This window comes from Rhinoraja longicauda, chromosome 5, assembly GCF_053455715.1.
Source record: "Rhinoraja longicauda isolate Sanriku21f chromosome 5, sRhiLon1.1, whole genome shotgun sequence".
NCBI classification, from domain to species: Eukaryota; Metazoa; Chordata; class Chondrichthyes; order Rajiformes; family Arhynchobatidae; genus Rhinoraja; species Rhinoraja longicauda.
The window spans coordinates 44,726,793-44,745,751 of record NC_135957.1 but is presented as its reverse complement, the minus strand read 5'-3'; the positions used below and the strand labels follow the sequence as shown (position 1 = coordinate 44,745,751).

The following is an 18,959-nucleotide window of genomic DNA, read 5'->3' as shown; positions in this document are numbered from 1 at the left end:
GTGTAGAGAAAGCAGGGACTGCTGAAGGACTTGGACGGATTGGGAGAGTGGGCTAAGAAATGGCAGATAAAATACAGCGTAGCGTAGCTAAGTGTGCAGTCATGCATTTTGGTAGTAGAAATAAAGGCATTGTCTATTTTCTAAATGGGGAGAGGATTCAGAAATTGGACATTCACTTTGGAAGTAAGAATAGAAAGGCAGATTATTATCTGAATGGTGTCAAGTTAGGAAGAGGGGATGTTCAACGAGATCTGGGTGTCCTAGTGCATCAGTCACTGAAAGGAAGCATGCAGGTACAGCAGGCAGTGAAGAAAGCCAATGGAATGTTGGCCTTCATAACAAGAGGAGTTGAGTATAGGAGCAAAGAGGTCCTTCTACAGTTGTACCGGGCCCTGGTGAGACCGCACCTGGAGTACTGTGTGCAGTTTTGGTCTCCAAATTTGAGGAAGGATATTCTTGCTATTGAGAGCGCGCAGCGTAGGTTCACTAGGTTAATTCCCGGAATGGCGGGACTGTCGTATGTTGAAAGGCTGGAGCAATTAGGCTTGTATACACTGGAATTTAGAAGGATGAGGGGGGATCTTATTGAAACATATAAGATAATTAGGGGATTGGACACATTAGAGGCAGGAAACATGTTCCCAATGTTGGGGGGTCCAGAACAAGGGGCCACAGTTTAAGAATAAGGGGTAGGCCATTTAGAACGAAGATGAGGAAGAACTTTTTCAGTCAGAGAGTGGTGAAGGTGGGGAATTCTCTGCCTCAGAAGGCAGTGGAGGCCAGTTCGTTGGATGCTTTCAAGAGAGAGCTGGATAGAGCTCTTAAGGATAGCGGAGTGAGGGGGTATGGGGAGAAGGCAGGAACGGGGTACTGATTGAGAGTGATCAGCCATGATCGCATTGAATGGCGGTGCTGGCTCGAAGGGCTGAATGGCCTACTCCTGCACCTATTGTCTATTGTCTTTTGTCTATTGACATGCAAAGGATATTCGGAATGCTGGTGGATGATTCCCAAAAAGGTTAATTTGCAAGTTGAATCGGTAGTAATGTTTGCATTTATTTCGAAAGGACTAGAATATTATAACGGGGACATAATGCTGAGGCTTTATAAGGCACTGGTCAGACTGCATATAGAGTATTGTGAGCAGTTTTGGGCCCCATATCTGAGGAAGGATGTGCTGGCATTGGAGAAGTTCTTTTCTTGTACTTTAGAGATACAGTGCAGAAACAGGCACTTCCGTTGAGAGTCCATGCCAACCAGCAATTACACTCTCCTCCGCCTAGCAGAGCTGGTTCTTACCTTCAACGACTTCTCCTTTGACTCCTCCCACTTTTTCCAAATCGGAGGCGTAGCTATGGGCACTTGCATGGGCCCTAGCTATGCCTGCCTCTTTGTCGGGTATGTTGAACGATCCCTGTTCCAGGCATATACTAGCTCCATCCCAGAACTCTACCTCCGCTACATTGACGACTGCATTGGTGCTACCTCTTGTACCCATGCAGAACTCACTGACTTCATTAATTTCACCACTAATTTCCATCCTGCTCTTAAATATACTTGCACCATCTCCGACATCTCCCTACCGTTTCTGGATCTCACCATCTCCATCACAGGAGACAGACTGGTGACCGACATCTACTACAAACCTACTGACTCCCTCAGCTATCTTGACTACACTTCTTCCCACCCGGTCTCCTGTAAAAAGTCTATCCCTTACTCCCAATTCCTCCATCTATGCCGCATCTGCGCCCAGGATGAAGTGTTTCATACTAGGGCATCAGAGATTTCCTCATTCTTTAGGAAACGGGACTTCCCCTCTTCCATTATAGATGAGACTCTCACTAGGGCCTCCTCTATATCCCGCAGCTCCACTCTTGCTCCCCCTCTCCCCATTCGTAACAAGGATAGAGTCCCCCTTGTCCTCACCTTCCACCCTATCAGCCAGCGTATACAACAAATTATCCTCCAACATTTCCGTCTCCTCCAACGGGATCCCACTAGTGGCCACATCTTCGCATATTATATCATATCATATCATATATATACAGCCGGAAACAGGCCTTTTCGGCCCTCCAAGTCCGTGCCGCCCAGTGATCCCCATACATTAACACTATCCTACACCCACTAGGGACAATTTTTACATTTACCCAGCCAATTAACCTACATACCTGTACGTCTTTGGAGTGTGGGAGGAAACCGAAGATCTCGGAGAAAACCCACGCAGGTCACGGGGAGAACGTACAAACTCCTTACAGTGCAGCACCCGTAGTCAGGATCGAACCTGAGTCTCCGGCGCTGCATTCGCTGTAAAGCAGCAACTCTACCGCTGCGCTACCGTACTGCCCTTCTCCTCCCCTTTCTGCTTTTCACAGAGACCGTTCCCTCCGTAACTCCCTGGTCCACTCATCCCTTCCCACCCAAACCACCCCCACCCCAGGTACCGCAGGAGATGCAACAGCTGTCCCTTTACCTCCCCCCTCGACTCCATCCAAGGACCCAAACAGTCTTTCCAGGTGAGGCACAGGTTCACCTGCACCTCCTCCAACCTCATCTATTGTATTCGCTGTTCCAGATGTCAACTTCTCTACATCGGCGGGACCAAACGCAGGCTCGGCGATCGTTTCGTTCAACACCTTTGCTCAGTCTGCCTTAACCAACCTGATCTCCCGGTGGCTGAGCACTTCAACTCCCCCTCCCACTCCCAGTCTGACCTTTCTGTCATGGGCCTCCTCCAGTGTCATAGTGAGGCCCACCGCAAATTGGAGGAACAGCATCTCATATTTCGCTTGGGCACCTTGCACCCCAGCGGTATGAACATTGATTTCTCTAACTTCAGATAGCTCCTCTGTCCCTCTCTTTCCCCTCCCCTTCCCAGTTCTCCCACTGTCTTCCTGTCTCCAACTACATCCTTTCTTTGTCCCGCCCCCTCCCCTGACATCAGTCTGAAGAAGGGTCTCGACCCGAAACGTCACCCATTCCTTCTCTCCTGAGATGCTGCCTGACCCGCTGAGTTACTCCAACATTTTGTGATACCCTGTACACTAGCACTATCCCACACACTAGGGACAATTTACAAATTTTATTGAAGCCAATTTACCTACAAGCCTATGGATCTTTGGAGCGTGAGAGGAAATCGGAGCACCTGGAGAAAATCCACATGGTCATAGGGATAACATTCAAACTCCATACAGGCAACACCGGTAGTCAGGATCAAGCCCGGATCTCTGGTGCTATAGGCAGCAACTCCACCTCTGCACCACTGTGCTGCCTGTGCAGCTGCACAACTGTTGTGCGGTATTGCCCTGATAATGAGGAAAGGCAATTTCGGCCCTCCAAGTCCGTGCCGCCCAGTGATCCCCATACATTAACACTATCCTACACCCACTAGGGACAATTTTTACATTTACCCAGCCAATTAACCTACATACCTGTACGTCTTTGGAGTGTGCATGGAACACTGGGATTAAGTAAGTAAGAATCTAAGTGAGAGGGAAATTAGAAAATAACTCAAATGGGTGATTACAAGGAGCCATGAAAAGTCACTTCAAGCCGGATTAAAGAAAATCCGAAGGCCTTTCACGCATACATAAAAACAAGAGGGTAACCAGGGAAAAACTTAAAGATAAAGGAAATAAGCTCTACCACAGCACCACTGGGTACATGACATTGGTAAGGCCCCCAGTGGAGGTGTCTCTATATGTGTTGCATAGAGCAGTGTTGTGTAATACTTATTTAAGTTGGTTCACGGCCTTGCCAGCCGCCTGGCGTTTGTATGGCATGGAAGAGACCGTGTTCCATGTATATAGAGTGTGAGACATTGCAACCCCTGTTTGGGTATCTGAAGGGGCTACTCCTCAAATTTTGGCTGCATTCCTGCCCCAAGCTCCTAATCGTTGGTCACCCAGTCCATGGTGGGGGGCGGGGGGTGGGAGGAAAGAGGAGAGGAGGATTTCCCTGTCGGTCTGTTCCTGGGCCAGGCCAAGATGGCCATGCAACGGTCCAGGCAACAGCAGTCGAGGGTTCTACCCAAGTCGACTGCAGGTCGGTGTGGGGGCTCGAGTGCTTTGTGGATATGGATGATAATCTGATCAGTCTGAAGAAGGGTCTCGACCCAAAACGTCACCCATTCCTTCTCTCCAGAGATGCTGCCTGACCTGCTGCGTTACTCCAGCATTTTGTTATACCTTCGATGATAATCTGATGGTCGATTGATGTTTGCAAACTGCTGGGCAGTTCTGATCTTTACAGTATTATATAACTGCAATTATGCAATTAAACCTCCTTGTTAAGGACAAAATAGACATTGGTAAGGCCACATAGTCATGGTCACCCTGCTGTAAGAAGGATGTAATTAAACTGGAAAGGGTACAGATAATATTTATGATGAATACATCTTCATAAATAGAAGGTTTGTGTTATAAAGAGAGGCTGAATAGGCTGGATCTTTTTTCCCAGTAGTAAGCTGAGGAAGAAGTTTATAAAATTAAGAGGGGCATAGGTAAGGCAAATAGTCACAGTCCTTTACCCAGAGCAGATACGCCTAAAATTAGAGGGCATAGGTTTAAAATAAGAAAGGAAAGATTTAACAGGGACTTGAGGGTCTCCTTTTCAGACAGAAGGTGATGTGTACATGGAACAATCTGGCAGAGGAAGTGGCAGAAATGAATACAATTAAGACATTCAAAAGACACTTAGATACAATTAAGACTTTATCAAAAGATACATGAACAGGAAAGGTTGCAGGAATATGGGCTAGACACAGGCAAGTGGGACTGGCTCGGTTAAGCAATTTGGTTGTATGGATGAGTTGGACCAAAAGGCCTGTTTCCATGCTGACTAGTTCTATGACTACATTATTCTGACTATTGATTATACTGTAAAAACATTGGTTCAAGTTGTCATTTGCTAAAGTGCCACATACAATGCCTTAAAATAAAATAGGATTCATGGAATGAAAGAGAAATTAGCTAATTGAATTGAAAATTAACTTAGCAATAGAAAGTGCTCAGTTCAGTGTTTCATTATTCATAAATAATATAGAGGTCTGCTTGTAAAATTTGCTTGTCATAAAGGTGTGCTTAGCTGCCAAATACAACATGAGATGAAGTCATTCAAAGGCATTAAAGTTATTAAATAAATAGACAATAGACAATAGGTGCAGGAGTAGGCCATTCGGCCCTTTGAGCCAGCACCACCATTCAATGTGATCATTGCTGATCATTCTCAATCAGTACCCCGATCCTGCCTTCTCCCCATATCCCCTGACTCCGCTATCCTTAAGAGCTCTATCTAGCTCTCTCTTGAATGCATTCAGAGAATTGGTCTCCACTGCCTTCTGAGGCAGTAAATTCCACAGATTTACAACTCTCTGACTGAAAAAGTTTTTCCTCATCTCCGTTCTAAATGGCCTACCCCTTATTCTTAAACTGTAGCCCCTCGTTCTGGACTCCCCCAACATTGGGAACATGTTCCCTGCCTCTAACGTGTCCAACCCCTTTATAATCTTATATGTTTTGATAGGATCCCCTCTCATCTTTTTAAATGAACGAGGAAGAAAGTATATGAATGTGTTATCCACACTAGAATAGGAAACAGCATGGCAATAGCAGAGACCTAGTTTTAAAAAAAAGGTCAGGACTGGGTTCTAACTATTCTTGGATATAGAATGTTCAAAAAAGATGGGGAAGGGGAGAAAATAAGGATAAAAGCAGCTTTGGTTAAGGAGAATGTTGCAGTGTGAGAAAGACACAATGGATAGAATTATTTGTTCAGTATTAAGAAAGAATAGAGGTGTGATAATGAATACTTGACTATTTTATTGGTCACCAACTGGCAGGAAGGATTTTCAGAAGAAAACTTGCAAGAAAGGTGTAGAGATGTGCAAGAGTCAGAGAAATGTGATAAATGGGGATTCTAAATATCCAAATATAAATTTGAATAGTAATAGATAAGGGACTCTTGTAGAGATTAAAGCCGTACATTCACAAAAGATTGCAAAGATTGCTTTTGTTAAATCCTGATTTACGCAATCATACAAGTAGATTTAGTCTAAATAATTTTCCATTTGAGACAAGATACTCTGTCATATCAGCAGAATAGATAATGACATTGAAGGTATCTGCTGTAGACATGTGTATGTGTATTTCACAAGGAACTAATGTTGCAACACTGAAAGGAAAAGTGTTGATCGCTAATCAACTATGTTGACAGATAACCTTTTAATTCCAATCTAAAATCTAATGAATGCCAAGATAAACACTGTAAATCAATTTTTATACAACTGTAAGTTTAGTAACTATGCAAAATTTGAATTTTAAGTAAAGAGAACTATTAACTGTCTTTATACAAGGTGACTGGATGACTATGCCACCTAACCCGAACAACCCTTCACTGGATGACTGCACAGCATCTTCAGTCAAGATTCGAGGCGGTGGGATCTGCTCCTAATCAATACCTCATGGTACTCAGACGTGGTGGCCCTGGCAAACTCATGCTCCCCTGACTTGGAATATGTAACTGTGAAGTGCCGTTGTTACTACCTGCCGCGAGAATTCACTTCAGCTATCCTGACAGCAGTATACATCCCTCCCCAAGCTGATGTCAAGCTTGCTCTGAATGAACTGTACTCCGCTACCAATTGCCTTGAGCCAAAACACCCTGAAGCCTTGGTCGTTGTAGCCAGTGACTTCAATCAAGTCAACCTCGAGCGTACTACCAAAAAACTATCAGCATTGTCTCCTGTCCCACCAGGGGCCAGAAAGCCCTCGACCACTGCTACACATCCATAAAAACACCTATCGCTCCATTCCCCAGCCACATTTTCTGAAATCTGATCATTGAGCTGTGCTTTCAGTCCTTGCCTACATACAAAAATTGAAGTGGGAAGATACGGTACAGAAAGTCTTTTAGTGCTGGTCCATGAAAACCGATGACATCCTATGCGACTGCTTTGGACTGGTCCATTTTCCAGGAATCTGCAGCTAACCAGAATAAGTACGCTACTGCCGTGACTGACTTCATCAGTAAATGCGTAGAGGAATGCATGCTGAAGTAAAGAATCTGAGTGTTCCACAACTGGAAACCATGGATGAACCATGAGGTCAATTCCCAGATGAAGGCCAAGACTGCTACATACAAGTCAAACGATCTCGAGCGGTAGAAGAAATCTCGCTACGATCTTCACAAAGCCATGAGGAATGCCAAAAGACAACATTGGGATAAACTTGAGTCCCAGTATAATCACCCAGAGCCCTGTCGACTGTGGCAGGACTTGAATGCTATAACTGGCTGCAAAGTTGCCAGACAGCATCCGTGGTGAAAGTGTTGGCCTCCCTGATGAAATTAATGCATTCTATGGTCGCTTTGAACAGAAGGCCAACAACGGCAATGACATCTGTCCCATCAGACTCAAGTGTGCATTTTCCCAGGGTCAATGTGGAAGAAGTTAGATCGGCCTTCCTGAGGGTGAACCCATGAAAAGCAACTGGCCTGGTTGGAGTCCCTGACCGCGTCCTTAGAAATGCATGGACCAACAGCAAGAGTGTTCACAGACATCTTTAATCTCTCCCTACTCCGTTCTGATGTACCCACCAGCTTCAAGAGGACCACTATTATCCCAGTGCCAAAATCTAGCCTACCGAGCAGCTTTGATCCACTGCAGTTTCTCAACTGCAACAACAGATCCATGGCTGATGCTATCTCCCTGGCCTTACAATCAACCCTGGAACACCTTGATAAGAAGGTCACCTACGTCAGACTCCTACTCATAGGCTACAGCTCTGCTTTCAATACTATTATCCCAACCAAGCTCATCTCCTAACTCGTGGAACTTGGAGTCAGCACTCCCTTCTGCAACTGGATCCTCAACTTCCTGATCAATAGACCACAATCTGTGAGGACAGGTGACAAATCATCCTCTAGGATAATGCTTAACAATGGTGCCCTGCAAGGATGCATTTTCAGTCCTCTACTATACTCCTTATACACTCATGACTGTGCAACCAAACACAAATCCAACTTAATTTAAAAGTATAAAGATGACACCACCATAGAGGACCAGATAGCAAATAATGACAAGACAAAGTACAGGAAGGAGATTGAGAACCTTGTAACCTGGTGCCAAGACAACAACTTCTCCCTCAATGTCAGCAAGACAAAGGAGATTGTGATTGACTTCAGGAAGTGAATCACACACGTACAAAGCACCATTGAACATTGATGGCTCCAAAGAAGAGATAGTCGAAAGCTTCAAGTTCTTAGAAATAAACATCACCAGCAAGTTGTCCGGGATCAGCCACATAAAAGCTATGGCTAAGAAAGCACACCAACGCCTCTACTTCCTTAGAAGGTTTAGGAAGTTTGGCATGAACCTAACAACCCCGACCAACTTCTACAGATGCGCTGTTGAAAGATCTTATCGGGATGTATCATAGCATGGTTTGGGAACATCTGCATCCAAGTTGCAGAGTTGTGGATGTAGCCCAGACCATCAATTCAGGGACAGTTTCTTCCCAGCTGTTATTAGGCAAGTTAACTGTCCTCTCACCAGCTGTAGCGCAGTCCTGACCTCTCTTCTACCTCATTGGAGACGTTTGAACTATCTTTAATCTGACTTTATCTTACACAAAATGTTGTACCCTTTATTTGTACACTGTGGACAGCTTGATTGTAGTCATGTATAGTCTTTACTCTGACAGCATAACACGCAACAAAAACCTTTCATTGTACCTCAGTACACGTGACAATAATAAACTAAACTAAGGTGTCATATTTAATTTGTTTCAATCATTTCAATTATATCATTTGGATGCCATGTTTTTTGCAACTGATAGGATAACAACCTTCATACTGTATTTCAAATTAAATAATTGACACAAAGAAAGTTGAAACCACATACTATTGCATTCATTTTTACAAAAATGTTAAACATTCAAATTAATCCTGACTGGGGATCAAGAAAACAACAGCTGACTATATTATCGGCTGCTTTGTTCTAGATACATCCTGATGAACAACCTGGTATAATCAACTGATACTTCCTCAGGTGCAACTTAACTGCTCCATGTGAAAGTGCTCAAACCAATGGGACAAGCAAGAAAATCATTAAAAGCTTACAAGCTATTTATCTTAACAAATGTTTATTAATGAGTAGACAATCCTTAGACATATTCTTTCATCCACCTACAACAGTAATGAAAGATACTTTTGAATTTTTATAAATTAACCTGGAAAATGTGTTAATGGTAATCAAAAATTAAATTTAGCAGGCTACTTTTGCCCAATATGTAAGAGCACTAACGTTTATTTTGAAATATATATATATATTTAAAGTTTTGAATTCTAGTCCATGCTGAGTTAACTGATTCAAGCTTGATGTGCTACAGGGGATGTGAATATGACAGCAATATGTTTTTGCCCAGGTGTTTATCTTTAAACTACAATGGCAGCTAATGGACACTTTTATTATTTTATACTTCCCTATTATGAGTGCAGAATTTCCCTGTGAAGTAGAGTGAGATTACATTAGCATAAACTGTGACTGTGGTGCAAAGTTGGAAAGTGCTTTCTACACATCAGATCATGCTGTCAATTCTCAGAGGATGAAGCAGGTGTGAAAGATTATCGTACAGCTCAACAAGTATTTATGCACAGATTGCAGAATTTTACATCCAAAAATCTCTTCAACACCACTATCGTATCTGCCTCCCCGCATCCCGCTTAATTGGCTGTAAAGCATTTTGTTCCATCCTGAATTTATGGCAAGTGCGACATTACTGTTTCTGTTAACGCTCCCTCTCGGTTTAAAACAGGGCAAAGGAAAATGCAATTGTTAGTAGTGGACTTTAAGCAAAATCAAGAAATGTGATTATTCACATTTAATCGGTGTATGTCAAGCTCTTAAATAGACAAAAATTATATTAAAGTTGCGTCCACGAGTTAATGCATATAAATTAACTTCAGTCCTAAAAGCCATTTTGGTAGTTACGTTGAAATATGCAAATGACCCGTGCTAAACATTAAACTATACTTATGTTTAATATAGCCGGCAAATTATTTTAGCTGAATTTTGCTGTTTTAATATTTTAACTAATTCACAGAACACTGAATATAATCTTATGATATACTCTGCTCAACAGTAAATGTATTATTTTCCTAAAATTTTCCTTTGTCTCAACGTGTGATAGTAAATTTTTCACCGTTTTAAAACAACAAAAAAAGTGAAATTATTTCCACAAGTGATAAAGAACAAAAACCTGGAAGTTAAAGTGTGGTATAACAGCAAAGGAATGCTTAGTACATTTATGGGAAATTCGTCTTCAATATAAATTATGAACTCCAACAGTAAGAAGAAATCTAAATGCTCTGGATAATGCAGTGGTTTAAAATTAAAATGTTGTTATTTGAAGGTAGTATAAAAATATATGTAAAAGAACGTTAAAATATGAGGTGTTTCTGAATTGAAACAATTCTGCATGATATATATAATAATAATAATAATAATAATACATTTTATTTGTCATATGTAGGTTGGCACAGGGTCAACGGTACAATGAAATGTATTTGACAAGACAATGGGTCACCTCAGCAGTAATATTCCATGGATAAATAAGATTTAAAAAATGACATTAGTAAGGTAAAAAGACAATATTAAAAATAGTTAAAAAGACAATATTAAAAAATAATCATCATATATGATTTGAAATGTGTTCATGTGTTCAGTAGCCTGAAGGCCTGATGGTAGAAACTGTTCTTAAGTCTGGTGGTACGCGCAGCCATACTCCTGTATCGTCTGCCTGACGGTAACAAGGAGAACAGCCTGCGTGCTGGGTGGCTGTGGTCCTTGATGATGCTGCGTGCCTTCCGCAGGCACCGCCGGTAGAAAATGTCCTGAATGGCCGGGAGACAGTTGCCAATGATGTGCTGTGCCGTCTTCACCACTCTCTGTAGTGATTTGTGGCTGTGGGCAGAACAGTTTCCGTACCAGACTGTAATGCAGCCCGTCAGCAGGCTCTCGATGGTGCATCTGTAGAAGTTTGCGAGGATGCTGGCGTTCATGCCAAACTTCCTCAGTCTTCTCAGGAAAAAGAGCCGCTGGTGATCCTTCTTTGTTATTGTGTCTGTGTGCAGTGTCCAGGAAAGGTCCTCAGTGATGTGCACTGAAGAATATATGCTGAAGAAAGTGATGTTCTCCTAGTATACAGTCTTTATAGTAACTTAGTTCTCTCAAAAAGAAATCTAAATATAGACAAAAGCAGAATAAGATGCAACAAACTGATGTCAAACTTACCTGTGATAAAACGCAGCTCCTGTCAGAACCATGGAGTATTCATTGGTCCATTTTGAGGTGTATCCCCATCGCCCTTTGCTGCTGTCCCAGTAATGACTCCGGGCTGGGTAACCAACTATCCGGTCTGGGAAACTGTGCCATACAATGAAGGCAAAATCAACCTAAGAATAAAATAATAAGGTTAACAATCTTTTTTTTTGTCATTTGGTATGCTTTCCTCTGTTTTGGTAGCAAGCAATCCCATGAAAAGTACGGAATTAATATTCCTGCAGCATGTTTTGAAATTCTGAGAATAAACAAAAACAATCTAAGATTCTGGATCTTTCTCCACAAAAGAAGATTGAGGAAATATTGGTTTGCATATTATTTAGCAGAAACCTCTACCTTGTAAGCATTTCAAATCTTGTTAGGACTTGATGGTGCATAGGAACTTTATTGGGATGTTGCTAGCTGAGAGAGACTTTAGTCATGTGGGAACAATGGATAAACTGGATTGTTCTCTGGAATCAAAATGGCTATGGAGAGGTTTAACAGAAGCATTCAAAATATGGGCTATTGATGGAATAAATAAGGATGAACTGGTTTCATTAGTACAAGGTCAATAAACAGAGTACAAAAATGTTAAGATAATTGGAAAAGGAACTGAGGCAGATGTTGGCAATTTATTTTCTTATTGAGTTCTACAATCTAACCACAAAGGGTGGTAAGAAAATGACTCAACTGCGACTTTTAAGAGAAACTGGATACAATTGAAATGTTTCAGAAGATTTTTTGGAGTTGCATGGAAAGATTGTGGATTGTTTCCACAGACCCAATGGGTTGCATCCTTTCTTCCTGGATGGTTTATTATTTTACAAAATATGGAAAGAAAATCCAAAGATCATCCTGCAGATATGCCAATCTGGACATCGCAATGAGGAAAAGAACAATGCAAAGTAGAAGCTCATTAACCAGCGAACAAGGAAAGGGAATGGGGTAATTCAATTGTTTGTCAGTTATACAAGTAGATAGGGTAATATTCAGTGAATAATTATAAAATATATTATTAAAGCCAGTTTCATGTTTTATATACTGTGTTCACATTGGAATTGAAAGAATGTTGCTGCTGAGAAAATGAACACTTGACTAAAATAAATTGTGATTGTTCGAGGAGTCGATATATCTGTCGTATCTTCACCAATTTTTGTAGCTGGTCTATATAGCAGCTGCGGCTTGCCTGCAGTCCGTCTGTCTTTTGTGTTTTTTGTTGTTTTTGTCTGAATTGTAGTTTTAATATGGTGTAGGGTTTGTATGTTATGTTTGGGGGGTGGGAGGGAACGGGAACTGTAAAATTCTCTCTCCCGAACGGAGACGCGACCTTTGTTTCTGTGTCGTGTCTCCGTTCCCGCTGCGGCCCACCAGCGGCCATGCACCTGGGACCACCTGGGGCTCTGGTTCGCAGAGCCCGCGGCCCGGACTCACCACCTGCGGCGCTGGCCGCCTTCGGATGCTGCGGGAGCGGCTGCGACTCGTCTCCGGAGGCTCCGGCGCGGTCCGCGTGGACGTCGGAAGCCCGCAGGCCCCTGGGTGGGGGCCGACATCGGGAGCTCCGGCAGCGGCAGAGGCAGCGTGTTCGCCCGTCCCGAATCGCGGGGCTTGGGTCAGCCCGCCGCGGACCTTTCACCGTCCGGCGCGGCCTGGAATAGGCCGCGGGATTTTCACCGCCCAGCGGGGGCTTCAATGTCGGGAGCCCCGACCGCCCCAACGTGGCAACTTCAACAGCCTGACCGCGGGAGAAGACGGCAGGGGAAGAGAAAAGACATTGTGGCCTTCCATCACAGTGAGGAGGGACTGGAGGAGACTCACTGTGATGGATGTTTCTTTTTGTTTGGTGTTAGTTTGTGATTGTATGTGTTATTGCATTTTTATTGATTATTCTTATTGGTCTTATTGTTCAACTGCGGGTAATGTTTCATTTCACTACACATTTATGTGTATGTGACAAATAAACGACTATTGACTATTGATCTGGCTCTATGCCATGACAGTCTTCCTCACAGTCCACAAATCCAGCAATCTTGGTGTCATCTGCAAACTTACTAAGCAACCCATCTACATTTATATGCAAGTCATTCATATATAGAACAAACGACAGATGTCCCAGCCCAGATCCTTGTGGAAATCCACTGGTCACAGATAATCCATTTAGGCATTAAAACCTGACCATTAGATTGGGTGAAAAAGTAGTGAAAAATCTAAAGATTACATTTTTTTAAATCGCCGACGTGTTTTGGTTCTGGAGAAATCTGTGCAGTCACAATAGCACTTGCATATAAATAGTTTCAAAAAACAATATTTGTTTTGGAGGCTTAGATGCATATTTCAATAAAATATTATTAGAATAAAAATAATCAAACTCTGTAAACATGACTGCCAGGTATGAAGTTTAAAGATGGTTTAGTATAACAGATTTAGTTATGAGACAATGTAACTGGCCAGGCACAAGTGGGTGGGGATGCCAGTATTTCCATTATGGGCCTCAGAGGGATGGTGACCCTTGGGGATTGGTACAAAGATTGGGCCTTGGTTAATTACGGGGTTGAAGCCAATTGGAGAATTAGCATGGGAGGGAGGGATGTTTGGGGTCAGGGCATGAAGTATGCGAGGCGATTGCCTGTCGTAGATAAGATTAGAGGGGCAGGGTGGATTTAGGAATAGGGGATAGAGAGATGACTTAATTAAAAGGATTACCATCAAATGCTTGCTGAGAAGGCCTCACCATGCCTGAAGTGCCCAACAATAGTTGATATGATGACAATTTGATACAGATTGCACCTAAATGTACCAAAAATGGAGCACTGGACATAAAACATGCCATGTGTGGCTACTAGCTACAATTATAGTCCAAGAAAGAGTCAGCTCTGTAAAATTTGAATATACTTCCTTTCCATAAATGTGAAAATTCATGGTAACACCAGGATCTCCAAATTCCTCTATACATCACACACTGTCCTAACCTGGAAATGTACTATCACTGAGCTATTGGAATTCCATGCCTAATACTACTCTAAATTTCAACGGGAATTAGGAATGGGTTATATATGCTGAGCATGCCTTTACTAACCACATTCAATAAATGAATAATAAAATTTTTTCATTTTTAATTACTACCAGTATCTTAATATCTGTTGTTAATGCAATATCGACCAGAATTACACATTGCTTTACATTCATAATTATTTACATAATACCAATATATTTTATCCTCATAACCTTCACTTCATTCCATATGATAACTATTTAAAATCTTTAAAGGCACAAAGAAGTGTGATGTTATGAAGGTCTGCTATGTGAATCTGCATTTATATTTACAGCTAACAGATTAACATGCATTTACAGCTAATACATTATTTTACTTTTCAATTAAGCAGCTTGAATCAGTAAAGATATGTTTAGACATGTACTTTTTGAGATTTCTTTCATGAAAATCCAATTGAAAATGACAAATAGCCATCAGCTGTTTTCTCAGGTTTCTATCAGCACACATCCTATTTCTATTTTTTAGTTCCAGTAAAAACAATAATTTTGTAATGTTGTTTGATTTATGTTAAAGATTTATTTAAAGTATTTCTCGGCAGACTGGACTTTTCTACTTGACATATTCTTCCGTCTGAGGAATCGCCCTAATTTACTGCCAATTAAGTAGCAAATTCATGGCAGTTTTTTTTAACTGTAGACAAAGTTGCCTCAAGGAACTGAAATTCAGACACTTCATGAAAGACCTTTCTAGACATCAGAGACCGGAAATTTTCATCTCATCAGTCTGGCTGAGGCTCAGGGACAATATTTCTTGCCATTTAGATCCTCCCAGTTGTATTTACATATTTTTCCGTGAAATGTTAAAGCATGGGAGTATATCTTTAGAAACAAGGATAACCTCTGCTGCATAATAATATGATTGGAGTGATAATGCCTAAATGGAATATTTGAAGCAGATTCATTATACTGGAACAATCTGTTCTGGATCACAGCTGCAATGTCACTGTGTGCCTCAATTTGACAAGCTTTTAGAAAGCTGCCGATTCTATGGGGAATAACCTCTAGTATCAGTGCTTAATTGGCTTAACCAAGCATTGAATTTTGATTTTATTTCCCCCCCATGCCTTCTCAAGTCAAGTCAAGTCAAGTCAAATTTATTTGTCACATACACATACTCGATGTGCAGTGAAATGAAAGTGGCAATGCCTGCGGGTTGTGCACAAAAATAATTACAGTTACAGCATATAAATAAAGTTAATAAGTTACTAAACATAGCACAAAAAGTGTCGACAAAAATTTAGTCTCTGGGGTTATCAAAGTTGACAGTCCTGACAGTCCTAACTGCTTGTGTTGCCATTTTCAGGGAGTTATGGACTTGGACCCCAAGATCCCTTTGTACATTAATGCTGTTAAGGGCCACGTCATTAATTGTATATGTTCCCCTTACATTTGACCTTCTAAAGTACAACACCTCACACTTGACTGGATTAATCAACATCTGCCATTTCTCCACCCATTTCTGTAGCTGATTTATATCATGCTGTATACTTTGAAAGCCATCCTCACTGTCCGCGACCCCAGTATACATCACACAAACAGCAGAGGTCCCAGCACAAATCTCTGCAGAACTCCACTGGTCATTGAATATTGTCCTACCATCACAATCCTCTATCTCAGATCATCAAGCCAGTTCTGAATCTATATAACCAAGCCAGTGTTAATCCCGTGCATGCTGATCCTCTGGATCACCTACTGGGGGAATTTATCAAATGCCTTACGAGAGTTTCAAGTAGACAACATTAATCACCTTCATCCCCTCCTCAAAGACTGAAACAAATTTGTAAGCCACAACCTGCCATGTGTAAAGCCATGCTAACTGTCCCTAATTATTCCATTGTCTTTCAAATGGGAGTAAATCCTATCTTGAAGAATTCTCTCCATTGTATCCCTATCATTGACATGAGGTTCGGCAGCCTATAATTCCCTGGATTGTCCGTATGTCCCTTGTTGACTAAAGAAACACTAGCTACTCTCCAGTTCCGCAGGACCTCGCCTGAGGATAGAGAAGACGTAAAGATCTTCATCAAAGCTCATGTAATCTCCTCTCTTGCCTCACTCAATAATGTTGAATAATTTAAATGAATATCTGATGACACTTGAGGTGACTTTGTTGAACTGACAATTTATGAAGAATAATTTTGCTGAGGCTTTGGAAGTTGCAAAGAATGATTACACGCCCATGGTACCACACTGTCATCCTCCCCCTCCTCCCCCCTCCCCCAGTGCTCTTAAGGAGAGCAAAAATTGATTCAATTTTCTCCTAAAGCAGATGATATTAATGTTTTAGAATAGACAATAGACAATAGGAGCAGGCCATTCGGCCCTTCGAGCTAGCACCACCATTCAATGTGATCATGGCTGATCATTCTCAATCAGTAGCCCATTCCTGCCTTCTCCCCATACCCCCTGACTCCGCTATCCTTAAGAGCTCTATCTAGCTCTCTCTTGAATGCATTCAGAGAATTGGCCTCCATTGCCTTCTGAGGCAGAGAATTCCACAGATTTACAACTCTCTGACTGAAAAGGTTTTTCCTCATCTCCGTTCTAAATGGCCTACCCCTTATTCTTAAACTGTGGCCCCTGGTTCTGGACTCCCCCAACATTGGGAACATGTTTCCTGCCTCGAACGTGTCCAACCCCTTAATAATCTTATATGTTTCGATAAGATCCCCGCTTATCCTTCTAAATTCCAGTGTATACAAGCCTAGTCGCTCCACTCTTTCAAAATATGACAGTCCCGCCATTCCGGGAATTAACCTAGTAAACCTACGCTGCACGCCCTCAATAGCAAGAATATCCGTCCTCAAATTTGGAGACCAAAACTGCACACAGTACTCCAGGTGCGGTCTCACTAGGGCCCTGCACAACTGCAGAAGGACCTCTTTGCTCCTATACTCAACTCCTCTTGTTATGAAGGCCAACATTCCATTGGCTTTCTTCACTGCCTGCTGTACCTGCATGCTTCCTTTCAGTGACTGATGCACTAGGACACCCATATCTCGTTGTACGTCCCCTTTTCCTAACTTGACACCATTCAGATAATAATCTGCTTTCCCATTCTTACCACCAAAGTGGATAACCTCACACTTATCCACATTAAACTGCATCTGCCATGCATCCGCCCACTCACACAACCTGTCCAAGTCACCCTGCAACCTCATAGCATCTTCCTCACAGTTCACACTGCCATCCAGCTTTGTATCATCTGCAAATTTGCTAATGGTACTTTTAATCCCTTCATCCAAGTCATTAATGTATATTGTAAATAGCTGCGGTCCCAGCACCGAGCCTTGCGGTACCCCACTAGTCACTGCCTGCCATTCTGAAAGGGACCCATTTATCCCCACAATTTTCTATCCATGTCAGTACCCTACCCCCAATACCATGTGCTCTAATTTTGCACACTAATCACTTATGTGGGACCTTGTCGAAGGCTTTCTGAAAGTCAAGGTACACTACATCCACCTGCTCTCCCCTGTCAATTTTCCTAGTTACATCCTCAAAAAATTCTAGAAGATTAGTCAAGCATGATTTCCCCTTCGTAAATCCATGCTGACTCGGAACGATCCTGTTACTGCTATCCAAATGCTCTGCAATTTCGTCTTTTATAATTGACTCCAGTATCTTCCCCACCACTGATGTTAGACTAATTGGTCTATAATTTCCTGTTTTCTCTCTCCCTCCTTTCTTAAAAAGTGGGATATCATTAGCTACCCTCCAATCCACAGGAACTGATCCTGAATCTATAGAACATTGGAAAATGATCACCAATGCATCCACGATTTCTAGAGCCACCTCCTTAAGTACCCTGGGATGCAGACCATCAGGCCCTGGGGATTTATCAGCCTTCAGTCCCATCAGTCTACCCAACACCATTTCCTGCCTAATGTGGATTTCCTACAGTTCCTCCGCCACACTAGGATCTCTGGCCACTAGAACATCTGGGAGATTGTTTGTATCTTCCTTAGTGAAGACAGATCCAAAGTACCGGTTCAACTCGTCTGCCATTTCCTTGTTCCCCATAATAAATTCCCCTGCTACTGTCTTCAAGGGACCCACATTTGCCTTGAGTAATTTTTTCCTCTTCACATACCTAAAAAAGCTTTTACTATCCTCCTTTATATTATTGGCTAGCTTACCCTCGTACCTCATCTTTTCTCCCCATATTGCCTTTTTAGTTATCTTCTGTTGCTCTTTAAAAGAGTCCCAATCCTCTGGCTTCCCACTCTTCTTTGCTATGTTATACTTCGCTTTTATTTTTATGCTGTCCTTGACTTCCCTTGTCAGCCACGGGTGTCTCTTACTCCCCTTAGAATCTCTCCTCCTCTTTGGGATAAATGCAACTTCTGCATTATTCCCAGGAATACCTGCCATTGCTGTTCCACCGTCTTTCCTGCTATGGCCTCCTTCCAGTCAAATCTGGCCAGCTCCTGCCTCATGCCTCTGTAATCCCCTTTGCTATACTGTAATACTGAAACTTCTGATTTTCCCTCTCAATTTGTAGAGTAAGTCTGAAGAAGGGTCTCGACCCGAAACGTCACCCATTCCTTCTCTCCTAAGATGCTGCCTGACCTGCTGAGTTACTCCAGCATTT

The 18,959-nt window shown here is 42.2% G+C and overlaps 1 protein-coding gene across 1 annotated transcript in view; it reads right to left on the bottom strand.

The window, feature by feature from the left end:
• The window catches only part of LOC144593910 (exostosin-1-like), a 117,443-nt gene that overhangs the window by 29,821 nt on the left and 68,663 nt on the right, over positions 1-18,959 (bottom strand). The window contains exon 10 of the mRNA XM_078400042.1: positions 11,288-11,448. Within this exon, the coding sequence (XP_078256168.1) occupies positions 11,288-11,448 (161 nt within the window). The remainder of the gene's footprint in view (positions 1-11,287; positions 11,449-18,959) is intronic.